This window comes from Gymnogyps californianus, chromosome 7 (assembly GCF_018139145.2).
Source record: "Gymnogyps californianus isolate 813 chromosome 7, ASM1813914v2, whole genome shotgun sequence".
Taxonomy (NCBI): Eukaryota; Metazoa; Chordata; class Aves; order Accipitriformes; family Cathartidae; genus Gymnogyps; species Gymnogyps californianus.
In genome coordinates, this window is record NC_059477.1 from 35,981,880 (window position 1) to 35,999,379 (window position 17,500).

The 17,500-nt window shown below is 41.3% G+C and overlaps 1 protein-coding gene across 1 annotated transcript in view; it reads right to left on the reverse strand.

The window, feature by feature from the left end:
- The window catches only part of NCKAP5 (NCK associated protein 5), a 407,543-nt gene that overhangs the window by 191,296 nt on the left and 198,747 nt on the right, over positions 1–17,500 (reverse strand). Inside the window, exon 7 of the mRNA XM_050899634.1 lies at positions 13,295–13,428. Within this exon, the coding sequence (XP_050755591.1) occupies positions 13,295–13,428 (134 nt within the window). The remainder of the gene's footprint in view (positions 1–13,294; positions 13,429–17,500) is intronic.

Genomic DNA, 17,500 nt, shown 5'->3' on the forward strand with positions numbered 1-17,500 from the left:
GCTACTCCAAGCCCTGCGACAGGCACTGCGGCTGAACCAGAGAACCAACCTGTGCCAGTATCAGTCGCCCCTGTACAGAAGAAGAAATATACAAAAAAATCAGTTCCTTTAGCGAAGGATGAAGATGAACCAGGGTCATCACGAGAACAGGAGGAAGAGGCAGAACCAGAGGTAATCACCCGATCTCTGTCCCTGAGTGAGCTGCGGGATATGTGAAAAGATTTCAACTGTCGTCCAGGTGAACACATTATCACCTGGCTGCTCCGATGCTGGGACAGTGGGGCTAGTAGCCTGGAATTAGAGGGTAGGGAAGCCAAGCAGCTGGGATCACTTGCTAGGGCAGGTGGCATTGATAAGGCGATTGGAAAAGGGACACAAGCCCTCAGCCTCTAGAGGCGACTCCTGTCAAGTGTGAAGGAAAGGTATCCCTTCAAGGAAGATGTTATATGTCAACCAGGCAAGCGGACCACCATGGAAAGAGGTATTCAGTACCTGAGCGAATTAGCCGTGGTAGAGATGATTTATTATGACCTGGACGGTGCACAATTACCCAGAGATCCAGACAAAGTTCAATGCACACGACCCACGTGGCGGAAGTTTGTACGGAGCGCACCATCATCGTATGCCAACCCATTGGCAGTACTAACTTGGAAAGATGAAGAGGCCCCACTGTATAATAAACTGCCAGAAAATGAGAGGCAATATGCCCTGTTCACTGATGGGTCCTGTCGCATTGTAGGAAAGCATCGGAGGTGGAAGGCAGCTGTATGGAGTCCTATACGACAAGTTGCAGAAACTGCACAAGGAGAAGGTGAATCGAGTCAGTTTGCAGAGGTGAAAGCCATCCAGCTGGCTTTAGACATTGCTGAACGAGAAAAACAGCCAATACTTTATCTCTATACTGACTCATGGATGGTGGCAAATGCTCTGTGGGGGTGGTTGCAGCAATGGAAGCAGAGTAACTGGCAACGCAGAGGTAAACCCATCTGGGCTGCCACATGGTGGCAAGATATTGCTGCCCGGCTAGAGAACTTGGTTGTGAAAGTACGTCATGTAGATGCCCACGTACCCAAGAGCCGGGCCACTGAAGAACATCAAAACAATCAACAGGTAGACAAGGCTGCTAGGATTGAAGTAGCTCAGGTGGATCTGGACTGGCAACATAAGGGTGAATTATTTTTAGCTCAGTGGGCCCGTGACACCTCAGGTCATCAAGGAAGAGATGCAATGTATAGATGGGCTCGTGATCGAGGGGTGGACTTGATCATGGACACTATTGCACAGGTTATCCATGAATGTGAAACATGCGCTGCAATTAAGCAAGCCAAGCAGTTAAAGCCTCTTTGGTATGGGGGACGATGGCTGAAATATAAATATGGGGAGGCCTGGCAGATTGACTATATCACACTCCCACAAACCTGCCAAGGCAAGCACCATGTGCTTACAATGGTGGAAGCAACCACCGGCTGGCTGGAAACATATCCCATGCCCCATGCCACCACCCGGAATACTATCCTGGGCCTTGAGAAGCAAATCTTACGGCGACACGGTACCCCAGAAAGAATTGAGTCAGACAACGGGACTCATTTCCGGAACAATCTCATAGCCACCTGGGCCAAAGAGCACGGCATTGAGTGGGTGTATCACACCCCCTATCATGCACCAGCCTCCGGGAAAATCGAGCGATACAATGGGTTGTTAAAGACTACATTGAACGCAATGGGTGGTGGGACCTTTAAACATTGGGATGCACATTTAGCAAAGGCCACCTGGTTAGTCAGCACTAGAGGATCTGCCAATCAGGATGGCCCTGCCCAATCAGAACTTTTACGTACTGTAGAAGGGGATAAAGTCCCTGTAGTGCACATAAAAAATATGCTAGGGAAGACAGTCTGGGTTACTCCTGCCTCAGGCAAAGGCAAACCCATTCGTGGGATTGCTTTTACTCAAGGACCTGGATGCACTTGGTGGGTGATGCGGAAGGACAGGGAAGTCCGATGTGTGCCTCAAGGAGATTTGATTTTAGGTGAGAATAGCCAGTGAATTAAATTGTATTATGTTAATTGCTATATAACCCTGCCACTGTATGTCATCACTACTATAGTTGTTATATGCTATATCAACAGTATTACAGTAAGAATTATCTAAATTAATAAAGAATGAACTTTGATAAAACCAAGTGAAGTGCAGTAGTGATGGAACCAGTACTGATTGCAGCATGCAACAATCCAACACTACACACCATCCTCCTGCTGCGCCCAATGTCATCTGCCCGCTGCACTGCACCAAAGCCTGATCCTGCTCTGCCGACTGAGCGGACTTCGCACCATCCCTCCTGACCAGACAGACTGTTATGATAGATGGAGTCCAAAGTCATGGACTGAATGAACTCAATGAACATTTTAAATGGACATTTTAAAGGCTTATACATTAAGGGAATGATATCTGTGTGTATATGTATCAAAAGACAGGAAAAGTGGTGGTGATTTAATTGAAAATGCATTGGAAAGTGTGGGACCTGGACATGACGTAGATGGTATAGAATAAGGGTGGATACTGTCCTGGTTTCAGCTAGGACAGAGCTAATTTTCTTCCTAGTAACTGGTATAGTGCTGTGTTTTGGATTTATATCTTTCGGATTAAATATCTTTTTCCTGATTCTCTCCCCCATCCCAGGGGTGGGGGGGAGTGAGCGAGCGGCTGTGTGGTGCTTAGTTGCCGGCTGGGGTTAAACCACAACAAGGCAGATGAAACATTTCTATAAGCGGCTGGGAGAAGTCTCACAATCGCTAGCCCTTGTTCTCGTGGGGGACTTCAACTTACCAAATGTCTGCTGGAAATACAATACAGCAGAGAGGAAACAGTCTAGGAGGTTCCTGGAGTGTGTGGAAGATAGATAACTTCCTGACACAGCTGGTGAGCGAGCCAACTAGGAAAGGCGCCCCACTGGACCTGTTGTTCGCAAACGGAGAACAACTTGTGGGTGATGTGATGGTTGGAGGCCATCTTGGGCATAGTGATCACAAAATGATAGAGTTTTTGATTCTTGGAGAAGTAAGGAGGGGGCTCAGCAGAACTGCTGCCTTGGACTTATGGAGGGCAGACTTTGGTCTGTTTAGGACACTGGTTGACAGAGTCCCTTGGGAGGCAGTCCTGAAGGGCAAAGGAGTCCAGGAAGCCTAGACGTTCTTCAAGAACAAAATCTTACAGGCGCAGGAGCAGGCCGTCCCCATGTGCCAAAAGACGAGCCAGCAGGGAAGATGACCTGCCTGGCTGAACAGAGAGCTTTGGCTGGAACTCAGGAAAAAAAAGGGAGCTTATGATCTTTGGAAGAAGGAGCAGGCAACTCAGGAGGACTACAAGGATGTTGTGAGGTTATGCAGGGAGAAAATCAGAAGGGCCAAAGCCCAACCAGAACTTAATCTGGCTACTGCCGTAAAAGACAATAAAAAATGTTTCTGTAAATACACTAGCAACAAAAGGAGGGCTAAGGAGAATCTCCATCCTTTATTGGATGCAGGGGGAAACACAGTGACAAAGGATGACGATAAGGCTGAGCTACTTAATGCCTTCTTCGCCTCAGTCTTTAATAGTAAGACCAGTTGTTCTCCTGGTATCCAGCCCCCTGAGCTGGAAGACGGGGACGGGGAGCAGAATGAAGCCCCCATAATCCAAGGGGAAATGCTTAGCGATGTGCTACACCACTTAGACACACATAAGTCTATCCAGACAGGATCCACCCAAGGGTACTGAGGGAGCTGGCAGAAGTGCTCACCAAGGCACTTGCCATCATTTATCAGCAGTCCTGGCTAACCGGGGAGGTCCCAGTTGACTGGAAGTTACCAAATGTGACGCCCATCTACAAGAAGGGCCGGAAGGAGGATCCGGGGAACTACAGGCCTGTCAGCCTCACCTCGGTGCCGCAGCAGGGTATGGAGCAGATCATCTCGAGTGCCATCACGCGGCACGTACAGGACAACCAGGTGATCAGGCCCAGTCAGCATAGGTTTATGAAAGGCAGGTTCTGCTTGACTAACCTGATCTCCTTCTATGACAAGGTGACTCACTTAGTGGATGAGGGAAAGGCTGTGGATGTTGTCTACCTAGACTTCAGTAAAGCCTTTGACACAGTTTCCCACAGCATTCTCCTGGAGAAACTGGCTGCTCATGGCTTGGATGGGTGTACTCTTCCCTGGGTAAAAAACTGGCTGGATGTCTGGGCCCAAAGAGTTGTGGGGAATGGAGTTAAATCCGGTTGGCGGCCGGTCACAAGTGGTGTTCCCCAGAGCTCAGCACTGGGGCCAGTTCTATTTAATATCTTTGTCAATGATCTGGATGAGGGGATCGAGTGCACCCTCAGTAAGTCTGCAGACGACACCAAGTTGGGCGGGAGTGTTGATTTGCTTGAGGGCAGGAAGGCTCTCCAGAGGGATCTGGACAGGCTGGATCGATGGCCCGAGGCCAACTGTATGAGGTTCAACAAGGCTCAGTGCCGGGGCATGCACTTGGGTCACAACAACCCCACGCAACGCTACAGGCTTGGGGAAGAGTGGCTGGAAAGCTGCCTGGCAGAAAAGGACCTGGGGGTGTTGGTCAATAGCCGGCTGAATATGAGCCGGCAGTGTGCCCAGGTGGCCAAGAAGGCCAGTAGCATCCTGGCTTGTATCAGAAATAGTGTGGCCAGCAGGACTAGGGAAGCGATCGTCCCCCTGTACTCGGCACTGGTGAGGCCGCACCTCGAATACTGTGTTCAGTTTTGGGCCCCTCACTACAAGAAAGACATTGAGGTGCCGGAGCGTGTCCAAAGAAGGTCAACAAAGCTGGTGAAGGGTCTAAAGCACAAGTCTTATGAGAAGTGGCTGAGGGAACTGGGGTTGTTTAGCCTGGAGAAAAGGAGGCTGAGGGGAGACCTTATTGCTCTCTACAACTACCTGAAAGGAGGTTGTAGTGAGGTAAGTGTCCGTCTCTTCTTCCAAGTAACAAGTGATAGGACAAGAGGAAATGGACTCAAGTTGTGCCAGGGGAGGTTTAGATTAGATATTAGGAGAAGTTCCTTCACCGAAAGGGTTGTCAAGCACTGGAACAGGCTGCCCAGGGAAGCGGTGGAGTCACCATCCCTGGAGGCATTTAAAAGACGTGTAGATATGGCACTTAGGGACATGGTTTAGTGGTGGACTGGGCAGTGCTACGTTAATGGTTGGACTCGATGATCTTAAAGGTCTTTTCCAACCTAAACAATTCTATGATTCTGTGATTCTATACCTCCAAATAAAAAGGTGGCCTAAGTATGATGGAGATTGGTCTTTCACATAGCGAGGTAATCATGGCAAGCTATGAAGAAGTGAGGACAATCTTACAGTGTAATCAGGGCAGGTTCTTTCCTGAAAAATGGCTCAGAACTAAGAATATAATGTTAAAAGAAAACATTTAAAAAGATGTTCTTTTAGACCACAGCTAATTAATATCAAATGACCTGACTTAAGGGAAAAAATAAACTAAAGGAAAACAAATGATTTTCTGCTGATCTTTGCAGATCTTTTTCTGGCAGATCTGCTGATCTTTCTGCTGGTCCTTGGAATTAAGGTATCTATCATGTCTAGCAAAGGAATTTTTTTATTAAATATGTGAAGGAATGTGTTGGTTTTGAATAGTCTCTTTGCCTTATATGGCATCAAGTAACTGTAGAATAGCACATGACACATCCGTGACTTTCCTCATTTCCCAAGTTTGAAAGAAACCAAACTATGGCAAGTTCCACAGGAAAGAAACAGTCAGCACTTTAACTTTGCATGTTCCAATGCAATTTTAAAAATACATCTATAAGAACAGCAAACCAGTAATAAGTAATAAAAGTCCTCCTGACAACCACAGGTCCTATTTACTTTGGAAACATCTTACCATACATGACTGCACAGCTCCTAGGCAGCAACATTACTCAGTAAAAGAACTTAGCTCCTATATCAGCACTGTCCTTTCATAAATCTAAACATTATTTTTTAAATGGAAAATTATCTGTAGCTAGAAATACCTGTATTATTGTGCAAAATAAAATGCACAGAGCTGTGAACTTCAACAGGTACAGGATTTCACAGTACATAAACATCAAACACGAACCTCAATCTCTTTAAACAGCAGTAGCAAGGGAGTCTGTGATCTCACCAAAACGAGGTTTTCACTATCCTCCAATATAAAAGGGTGTGTAAACCCAATCACTACATCTGCACAGGAATCCCTGCTCTTACTCTCAAGCACAATATTATTTGGCACATGATTCCAGGAGCTTCCTTCAACATCAGTGGGGATCTCTCACTTTGGGAACGAAACAGCCATATAACAAGAGAGATGATGGATACATACCACACACTACCTAATATAGATAGGTTCTGCTTGGTCAGGACCATGGTATGGGAGTGCAGAGAATATTCAAACCATCTTTCTATTACAAAAATTAATGCATGGAGGGGATTATATGCTGTCTGTGGACCTGTATATGGGCATTGGTAACCTACTGTTAAATTGTGGTGAAAATGTTGATATATTGTTTTTATGTTAGGCTCTGGCTTGTATGTTTTAAAAGACAGGGTAAACCAAAGGATTACACTGTAACTCAGTACTACTTTGGTGCTAATCTATTACATTATGCAAACGAAAAAACCCACTATATCCTATTAAATTGTAGTGATAGCTAGAACAGAGGAAGCAGAGTATTATTTCATGCTCTGATAAATCAGTAAAAGGCAATAGATGCAACCTTCCAGAAATACAAGTATGACGCATACTGTCAGCATAAAAATAAATACAAACCAAACCCAGGATTTTCTGAGCACACAGCCATGTTTTTGTCTGTGGAAGATAAAATTACCTATTTCCCTGGACCCCTTGGAAGAAGCTTTCAGCAACTAAGAGCTGCCATGAACCACCACCACCACATGATTTACTAGTGCATCAGAGTACTGAAATAGGGCTGGCTTTTAATGTAGCTTCAGTGCCTGAAGAGTCCACAGAAGATCGGGAACTGCGTGTACCTGTACGTGCATCTTTAATAATGCCTGAAGCAAAGCAATCCATTGCTCTCTAAAAGTGTTACGCAAGTCAATATATGTCATGCAATATAGTCTGCTATAACTTCTGGTCCTTGCATGACTTCTCTGTTTCGAGTTTACACTGGTTCTTCAGTCCTCTGCAGTCACTCTGACCTCATTGCTTTTTTTCTTTCTCAACTTCTGTATGAAAATATGTATTTCAACCTGATGGTTACTAACATGAGAATGAGAATTGTAGTTTTTGAAGAAAACGGAGATAACACATTCTTTGAAGATATTTCTCATGTGTATGTACTTTTAAAACAACTGTATTCATACACAGAACAGAAGAGTGGAAAAAATTAAGCCTGGTATAAAAAACTATAAAATTCCTTTTTTTCTTCTTGGTCAAACAACACGAAACCAGCACATATAGTTCAAAGTAGCCCAAGAACTGAGTGGGGTCAAACTCCGTATACAACTTGGGGCAACCTCCTCTTCAAGCTTAATTTCATGGTTTTAGTAAAACCATTCCTTTATTTTCTGCCAGATGAAAACTATTCACACAAAAGCTCCTTGATCTTACTTAAAATAGTGCTTGACAGTTCTGAGCAATGATTAGAGATGAAATATGTACCTAAGTGTCATACATGCACATAAGTAAAAATACTAATATACTCACCCCATCAGTGTTAATCTAAAAGAAACTTCATTCTTTTACTCTGTCAATTCTAATCAAAAGACAAGATCGATATCCTAAGCATTAGCTCAAAGCCCTAGTAAAACAGTATTCACACCACGTCCTGAGGCTCAGCGAGTCCAGCCAAGAGCTAAGCAGTCCTCCAGTGAAAGCACTCTGCCCAGCACACTGAGAGTGGCAGCTCCAGAACTGGTGCCTGTGAAGCAGACATCAGCCCCACCTCCCTTACACCATACACGGGAGAGGCCCCTCAGCACTCTAAGACCCCGGTGGGAGGGACCCCATGCTGGAGCAGGGGAAAAGTGTGAGGAGGAAGGAGTGGCAGAGACAAAGTGTTTTGAACTGATCGCAGCAGCTCCCCCCCCCAACCCTGCCACCCACCAAGCTGCTCAGGGGAGGAGGGAGAAGAGCCAGGAACAAAGGAATGAAGTTGAGCCTGGGAAGAAGGGAGGGGTGGGAGAAGGTGTTATTAGTTTTGTCTTTGTTTCTCACTATCCTACACTATTTTTAATTGGCAATAAATTAAATTAATCTTCCCCAATTCGAGTCTGCTTTCCCCTTGATGGTAACTGGTAAGTGATCTCCCTGTCCTTATCTCAACACATGAGGTTTCTTTTCTTCTTAGTTTCTCCCCCAGTCCTGTTGAGGAGATGGAGTGAGAGAGCAGCTGGGTGGGCACCTGGCAGCCAGCCAAGGTCAACCTACCACAACATGTTTGAAGATGGACATCTTATAGTCAGCAGCAAAGGAGGCAGCAAGGGTACAAGTGAGATACGCACCAGACACGGAGCACTTTCAAGTCAGCAAGTTGTGTTTTATACTTATTCACTAGTTTTCTTTGTAACATTTCACACAGCCACATCTAATAAAATCTGGCAGTATCTAAAAACAGGGCAGGATCACAAGGTCAGCCTTTGATATAAACTCTATCTTTGTGACAATCTGCCTCCCCCAATAACCCTACATACAGGCCACTCAGGGAGGATGATAAGACATTACTGCAGAACTACACAAAAGAGAAGAGGAAAACCGTAGACGGCTCCTTCTGTAACCTTCTTCTGAGAAAAGGAGTGAATTCCGACATAGTATTTTACTCATCCCTGATATGACAAAATCAAAGGAATACCATCAATGGCTGCCAGGTGAGCATTTTAATCTCCCCAGAAACTAGATTAAAATGTTATTAATGGTTTAAATTGGCATTCAATGGGCATTAGACAAACTGACTGACCACAGGGGCTACTGACATGTCCTACTGGTTTATACTTTTCAGACACGGTCTCTGTTGTATATGGATTACCAGTCATGGCAGTAAGGCCACTGAAGTGCAAGCAGGTGGTGACCCCTAGATCAAGCAGATGTGATAGCGTTCGAAATTATGATGTGATGATGCAACATCAACATGCTGATGCAATGTGAAAAATCTCTTTATCGCAGCTGCTAGGAAAACAGTTATCATTTCCACTCACCTGCTGACAAGCCAGAATGGAGCAAAGGGAATTAACAATAATTGGAGAAAACCAAGTAGGATGTACTTAAACCAACGGCCACACAGTCCTTTTATGTGAAGTGTTACCAGATTTGTAATAGTCATTTTTCCCCTGGTCAGAAGTGACAGGCTTAACCCTACGGTCAATATTAATGTGAGGGGAATGCTGAAATACAATCTAACGAGAAGTGCGCTCATCCCATTCGCAGGACCCTGGCAGATCAAACAAGGACCATTTCCTACTTTTCCAATAACGCCCATTCTTAAAAGCCTGAGGCAGTTTTCCGGTCACAGACATTGATACCTATAAACAACATCATCTTAACTGAAAGAATTTTGAAATTTGCCCAAAGGGGATTTTAAGATTTGATACTAGCCTCTTCAATTACTGTTTACAGATATAGTTTACAATGGTGTGTTTTATTGAACTTGTTTCATTCAGACCAAAACAGTAATCAAAATAACTTAAATAAAGCTACCTCTTTTACTGCTTTAACATTTAATCCCAGTTTGGAGTCACATGTACTGTATGCACTCAACAGACAACAATTTCTATTGCTTACTGATGTACAGCAGAGAAATGTAATCAATTTATACTGTGTGTATTAGTGTGCTTTTTAGTGATACTATAAATCACACCTACTGCTTCGGGCAGGGTTGTTGCACGTCTGTTCCTACAGTTGTAGGAAGATGCTGAAAGTAGGAAAAGCACAGTTGAAACCAAGAACAAGGAGGTACATGAGACACAGTGTATTTTCTTCTTTAATGTCCAAGATATAAGAAGTTCAAGGAGGAACTAATGTTAAACTGTGAGCAATCAAAAAACCCCCAAAAACGAACAAACAAAAAACAAACCAAAAAGAATTAACCTAATTTCTTCCGGAGCTGGATAAAGAGGCAGCAGGCATAACACTAACCTAAATGGTGACCCGTCAGTATATACATGACAGTTGCCAACAATCAAAATGGGAAAGTCAGACTGCATGACACTGTCTTGGAAGAAACTGGGCTGATATAGGTATTTATAGGGTTAGTCTTCATGCATTTGAGCAACATTCATCTATACATTGTCATGCCAAAAAAGGCCTTATAGAATTTCACAGAACAGCTGCAGCAAAGCAACAGATCTCAGTGGTTTTGAGAAAGAAAACATCAAGGATTTCACCTCAAGGTGAGATTATACTAAGGCAATGCAAAAATAACTGCATCCAACTACAGTGTAAAATTCTAGCTTTAGCATTAAACGGTTTTCCTGCAGGATCTTTCCACACCTTAAATATATTCACCTCCAATAAAATTAGAAAACAAATTTAAAACTACATGGATACACCACAGTACAATTCTGGAAAAGAAATTTGGTTTTAAAAGCTCTTTCTCCTTCTACAGCAACTGTCACATATTTATCAAACTAACCACTGTGTCACTTTAAGGCTCTGGCAGATTTATACAGATGTTAAGAAAGAGAACTTCGATTTATTTCAGACTCCTAGCCTGGAATATTGCTTACTTGCTAAGAACAGAAACGTCAATCAATAAAAAAAACCCTTGCCTTCTGAAGTCCTCAATCTCAAACTACATGCTTATATGACAGATTAAAGTTTTCACACAATTTCAGATAGGAATAGGCAGCTTTTCTCCCCTGATTACAAAGGTCAACTTACAGGTTTCCACAAACTATTATGTTTCATTCTTTCAAAGATGCAGAGAAAATACTTTGAGATGCAAAAAAAATCCTCCAAATCACAGTTTAACCTACTGCTCTGCATGTGTATGTAGAAATGTCTATGTAAATCCACTCAGTTCAGGAATTAAACATATTTAAAAGATTCATGCTATAATATATGTTTTTACTTTAGTCTATCTGCATCTGAAAGCCAGAACATTTGGGCCCAAAGTATTACTCTCTAGCAATCTTCTTCCAAAGAACTTCCAATTTGCTTGATTTTAACATCTCCTCCCATCACCACTTGTCTTGTCCCATTTAATTGTTCTCAAACTGAGAAAAAAGTCTCAAATCCTCAAACAATACAGAATCTCTAAGCAGCACAAGATTATCCAGTTGCCAGTTTCATTATTTGCTCAAGCAGGGTAAGAAAAATACACTCGTTTAGGGAGAAAGTCTGTTTGTGTAAGCAAATATCTTAATATTCTACTAAATGTAAGAAAAAATAACCTCTAATATTCATCATAACAAACATAATGTTTTAAAAGCAAATGAAGTATTTAAGTGATGCATTCTCTTCCTAGCATCTGTTCTACACTAAAATAAAATCATAGCCCAATGAAGCCAACAGCAGTTTTCATCATTGGTAATAACACGGCCAACCAAGGTGCCATTAATGAAAAGTGATATTTAAGTTTGCCTTCAAACAGTATAGCTAATGTGCAGACAGCCTTAAAAAGAACATAATACTGATTTAGACAGCATTCACCTTTATCTAAATCAGAGGTACAAAAATAAAGAGGGAAACAACTTTAATCCAAAGAACTTGCATCCCTCTGCTTCTTGACAGATCAGAGCAAGCTAGACTGCAAAGAGTAATGGAAGAAAAAGAATGGATTAATTTGAAGATACTGGAATTCAGGGATCCTAACTAATAAAATAGTTATTCTTTTCAGAAACACTGTAGAATTGAACCAGACTACTGCAGTTTCACAGGAATAATGAAGGGTTATCCTGAAAAGATTTGAATATGCAACAGTTTAAATTTTACCAGGTTACCGGGCACGTTACTCTGGAGACTGGCTTCCCCTCACCCCTTCTTTTCTTAATCATGGCTCCATCATCTTCAAAGTTTATTTCAAAAGCTTCTAGTTATTGTAACAATAATACTGTTCTAAAATCAGGACCTCAGGAAATTCTTCCATAAACAAAGATTAATATATAATAGAGCAAAATATTCTAACCAAGAATACTCGCAGGGTGGATTTATTTTGTGTATATTACTCAGGGAGTCTCATCAGAATAAGTAAAAATTGAAACCAAGGATCATAGAACAAGAACAACAACAGAAAACTAAAAAAGAAATATCCTTAGCATTTTTAGTGAAAGAATTTCAGACTTATCTGAACACTTTGATAGTTTTTTTAAAATCTGAAGAGCATTAATGGAAATTTTCCAAAAACAAAATAACAGATCAGAATAAATTTTCTTATTGCTATTAACTGCTTTTGCAGCGTTGCCTAGAAACCCAATTTCAGATCAGAGGAGCAGCATGGCAGACACTGAGGAAAAGAAACCACAAAAAATGCCCAACACAGAAAACCCGAAAAACCCCAACAAAAATAACCAAAGAAAAAACCCACCTCACAGCTTGTTTTCACCATATTAAACTGAACTTGAACTTTTCAACAATTCAGGGGCCTGAGGGAATGAGTTAATGTTCAGTCTTGAAGGAAACTATACAACATAAAATTCCATTGTCTCTTTTGATTTTGTTGTGATTGTTTTGTTTCTGTTCATGTGACAAAAACAATAAAAAATTCTATTTGATGTACAAGATCTCATCATGCATCATGAAAACAGTAAATAACTCAAATCCTTACTCTTGTCATATGAATGGTTTGTCTTAAATCCCAGTTCTAAGATGGTTCCCTTTTAAGTGGAGCTCTGTTCTAGCACAAAGCTCTGGTCCAGTCAAAGCAGGAAGAGATTCAAAGCATGCCCAAGCAGGATGATTACCCAGCTGGTAAAAGGCATCACTTTTTTTCCCTTTATTCAGATTGATCAAACCCATTCTTGTTGGTTAACAGAAACAAACAACCAAATACTGACTTAATCAGTGACATGCACTTTTTGAGAAGTGAAGACCTGTACTTAGAAAATTATTGGGATTCTAACAAATGCAAAATCTCTAGAAATGAAAATTTTCAGTTACATAGAGTGATGGTATAAGCCTTTTAAGTTTTAGAGTACGCTAACAATCATTTAGCCAAAAGCCCGTTATGTTTACAGAATTTCAGAGGGAGAGCAGTTTTTGCCTTACGTTCCATCCATTCAAGCTATCAACAGGTTTGATCAATCTTTTTGCACCAAAGTATGTTCTTCCCATATTTTGAACATAGTTTACTTATGCAACATACCTGGAAAACTGTTCTTGCAGCCCACGCATCTGAGCTCTGCTACGTTCTGACTCCAGTGTCACCTCCCGTAATCTTTTTTCACTCTCAAGCCTTAAATGTCTTTCTTCCTCCAACTCATGTATCAGCTTCTCACGCTGAAAGACCATAAAAAGTCATTTATTAATTGTACACATAAAACATACTTTGAGCAAAAACTTAAGATTTAATTTGGGAAAAATCATCAAACAATCAAAATAATTACCCTAACTATCCAGTCCCATCACTTTTTGTATAGCAATGTTACATAGAATAATAAACTAGAGATGGAAAGCCTTTCAGAATATCCACATCACGTTGAGCTACTCTTACTCAGCTCAGACCCACTGAAGTCAGCATATTTAAAAACAAACACCCATCCTCTCCTTCAAAGCTCTTTTTCTTCACCTCCAGTCAAAATAAATGTAAAAAATTATATTTGAGATCTGTGATCTATCTTGCTTGAATGCAGACACGGGAAGCATGAAACAAGTCAAGAGGACTACTTGTCACCCATCCCTTAATGTTTCAATCTCACGAGCAGAGAATGACCTGATTCTGCAGCCACTGGTTTTCTTGTTTTGGCTGAGAGGAGGATCCCTATCAGTAGGACAGAGTCTATTTGAATCTATTTACTGAAATACTATGACAAAGAATATGTTTTTAAAAACTGAGCACCAATCAAACAAATATGCGAGAAATAAAAATGTCATTACTTTTACTAATAGTTCTCAAAGGCAAATAGCATATGGTTGTTGCTAATTCTTAAAACATAGGACCAAAAAACCCAACCCACAACATACAGCGCTACCTGGATAAATCTACATATGTCGTGGCCTTTTTTTTTTTTTTTAAAAAGAAAGAACGTCATATAAAAGGGTACCTAATGATTTCAAAACCCTACTTTAAATGTAGCTAAATGCAATTTAGGAGGAGCAGGGGAATGAACTGAAAAGTTATAAAAAATGCTATTGGAATTAAAAAAATGTATATATAGCCTTTTCCATGTGACCCTGCTAAACGGAAATGAAATTAAATTAGATTTTTCCTTGTGCATTTAAATTAGATAATAAATCAATAAAAACACCCAAGCAATTCACGTGGTACTACATTATACTCCATCAGCGAAGGGGTTCCAATGTCAGTTGTCTAAGAAAAGGTTAAGTCATTGTAAAGCTACAGTGGATTCACCACCTATATGCTTTGAAAAATCTCTGTGCCCATGGTGCAGTGCGATTGGTAGCCTGTCAGTCTGATGTAGTTCCATTGCTGACCTAAATTTTCATGACATACCTGCAAAAATGTATCTAGAAATTATACATAGTTTCATTAGAAAATAACAAAGGTGTCTTAGTGTTAAGCCATTAAATGGGGGAGACAGATCATTTATACAAGTCTCAGAGCTATAAATCTTACTGGATAATAATTTACAATAGCAGTAACCAAGGGACCAAAAATACGAACATTACCAAGTGGAAAAGGGATCTTAAAGACAGTGATAAATAAGCAGATGCCACAAAGGGAGACTGCAAAGGATTAAATGAAATATCTATATGCTTGTGAAAAAATAGGGGGAATTACTCAGAGAACAGAGGGCTTCTGTCTAGTTGGTCATATGTAATATCTGGAAAATGGAAAACTGCAAAACAAGAAACAAATTACTGGAAAATAAATACATTGTTCTAACTAAATTCTCTAATTACTGTCCTTACTGTTACATAACCATGTTCTGCCAGGTGCTGAGTAATCCTTGGTTTCTGCCAAACTAAGAAGAGCAGAGAGTGCTCAGCACCAGGCAGAAGATACACAGCAGCCGTACAGAGAGTACAGCTCACAAAGGATAACTCAGGCTAATGATACGGGAAGAATATTCAAAGCAGTTAGTATTTCTTCAGCTTAGATCCTGTCAATGCCAGCTTCAAAATTATACTGTTCCAGAGGACCTTGCTGAATACTGTTAGCATCTTCTCTTATAGAAGCATTTCACTGCTGCTAAAGAGACATCTAGAGCTTCCAGAGAGTCACAAAATAGCAAGGAAAATGACATAAAAGAAATATATAGTTACCACCCAGGGCTTAAGACAAGATTTCAGAAGACATTGGTGTCTACAGAAATTGGGCTTAAAACCAAATATGTAACTGTCCCTGCAGTAACTGATAAGCCACCTTGGAGGAAAATCAGGTACTGCTATGAACCCCTGAGTGCCCACGTTGACTCAAAGCACCAGGCTGTGCCTGAGCTACCTGATGCAGTAACAGCTTAACTATGATAATGCACTGAAGACTGGAGATTCAGCCATGCCTTCAACGCTCATTCAGCGTCATTACTGCCACAATGATCTTATTCTGATACAGCAGCTACCTCTATATGTCTGCTACACTGACCATGCTCTGGTCCTCTAAACTTTCTTTCTACATTAAGTACAAAGCCAGATCTCCACGGAGGGGAGGGACAAAAGGTGACACTTCAGAAAGCAGATGAGTATCCTGTCCTCCGTCTCGCTGCCAGGTTGTTCTGCAGGTTGCACACAGCTCCACTGACTGTCCTGCAGAATGAGTGTGCCATATCTACGTGCATGGCCATGCTGCTGCTAATCACAAAACCACGTTTTCTAGTAGAGCACTGAATATACAGTAGAGATTCACAAATCCAAACTTTCCCCTACGGGTCAAAGAGCTGTATAAGCTATTTCTAGGTTTCCTTTACCTCTTGCTGATAGGCTACAAGACCAGAAACAAAAGCACTAACCTATGGCCCTGAAATTCTGGGTTCTCCTCCAGCTACCAAAAATTTCCTGTATGAAAGAGGAGAAGACTGCCCACAGGACAGCTGCACAGCAATAACACCATCAGCCTTCATTTTTGTGCTTCTTCACAAGAATTATTGGCAACCTTGAGGCACTTCTGCCATTTCTTGCAGGCAGAAAGCAGATCTGCTTTCAGCCAGATCACAGACATTAAATAGTGTAGAGGGGGTAAAAAAAAGGAGTAAGAGACCACCCACACTTGGGAAGTTTTCAGTCTCCCGGACACAAAACACTCATGTATACTACACACAGAAAGTAGCTCCCAGCAGTAGTGATCTTATCTACAAGAAAAGAGAACTATATTTTTATTCAAACCCAGAAAAGCCATGATGAAGTGTCAGAAGAGAGAAGTGAGCCTAATGTATAGAAAGGCCAGGATTAAAAAGAGATTTTTTTTTTTTTTTTTTTTGTCTCCTGGAAGCAGATAACATATTCCTGAATTCTCCAGAAATTTTGCTTTGTCATAACCCGCTTTATAAGCTCCTCTGTGCTAGCCCCACTTTACTCCTGTGCAAAATAAAGGTGTGTGAAAGGAAATGAACTAGCCAGAAAGAGTTCAAGGTTTTATAGTGAATATAAGCTTACTGGAAAGGGATACAATTAGCATGCCATGTGAAGAAAAGGTTAAATAAAAAAAGAAAGTATCATGTGAAATGCATCAGTATGTTTTAACACCAGGAAAATCACTGCCATCTTCCAATGAAGTTATATGTGTTCCCACTTGCCAATTCCTCTTTAATTGCAGCTTCTTCTCTCCATGAACTCTGCTCAAACTATTTTTCCCTGCTTCCTCTCCTTGCCTTCTGCAGCACAGCTATAACCTTCTCCTCTTAGAAATATAACCCTTTACTTCTCTCTTGCTTCCCTTTTTCAGCCTCTCCAGATAGCCTGACTTTCATCACATCACCGTGTCAAATTTCTGATAACTTTCCAAATATGCAAAAATTTTATGTGAACAAACTAGAGTGAAAGACAGGGTTAGCAAACTCCACCAATACTTTTGTGCAAGTACTGGAATATTTTAACACTTGAGCAAATACTGTTTGCAATTACTTTTTCATGAACATTTCAGCAATCAAGTTTCACTAGCTGCTCCCTATGCTCATGAGCCAGCGTTTGCACTTCAACGAGTTCCTTTTTGTGTAGCTGTAGAAATGTTCGTGTCAAAATGTTTCATTTCTCATCCAGTCAGGGACATGTACCACACATTAACTCGTCTTCTTAAAGTTAAGGAAGGAATCCAATTTGAGATACTCATGATCAAAACAAAACGCATGAAAACTATTTATGGCTAGACTGAAAATAGCACATGTATTTGACAGAAAAATCCGAACTGCTCCTCAGCACTCCATGAAGAGACCAAGAGACAATGCTTATTTTCAGA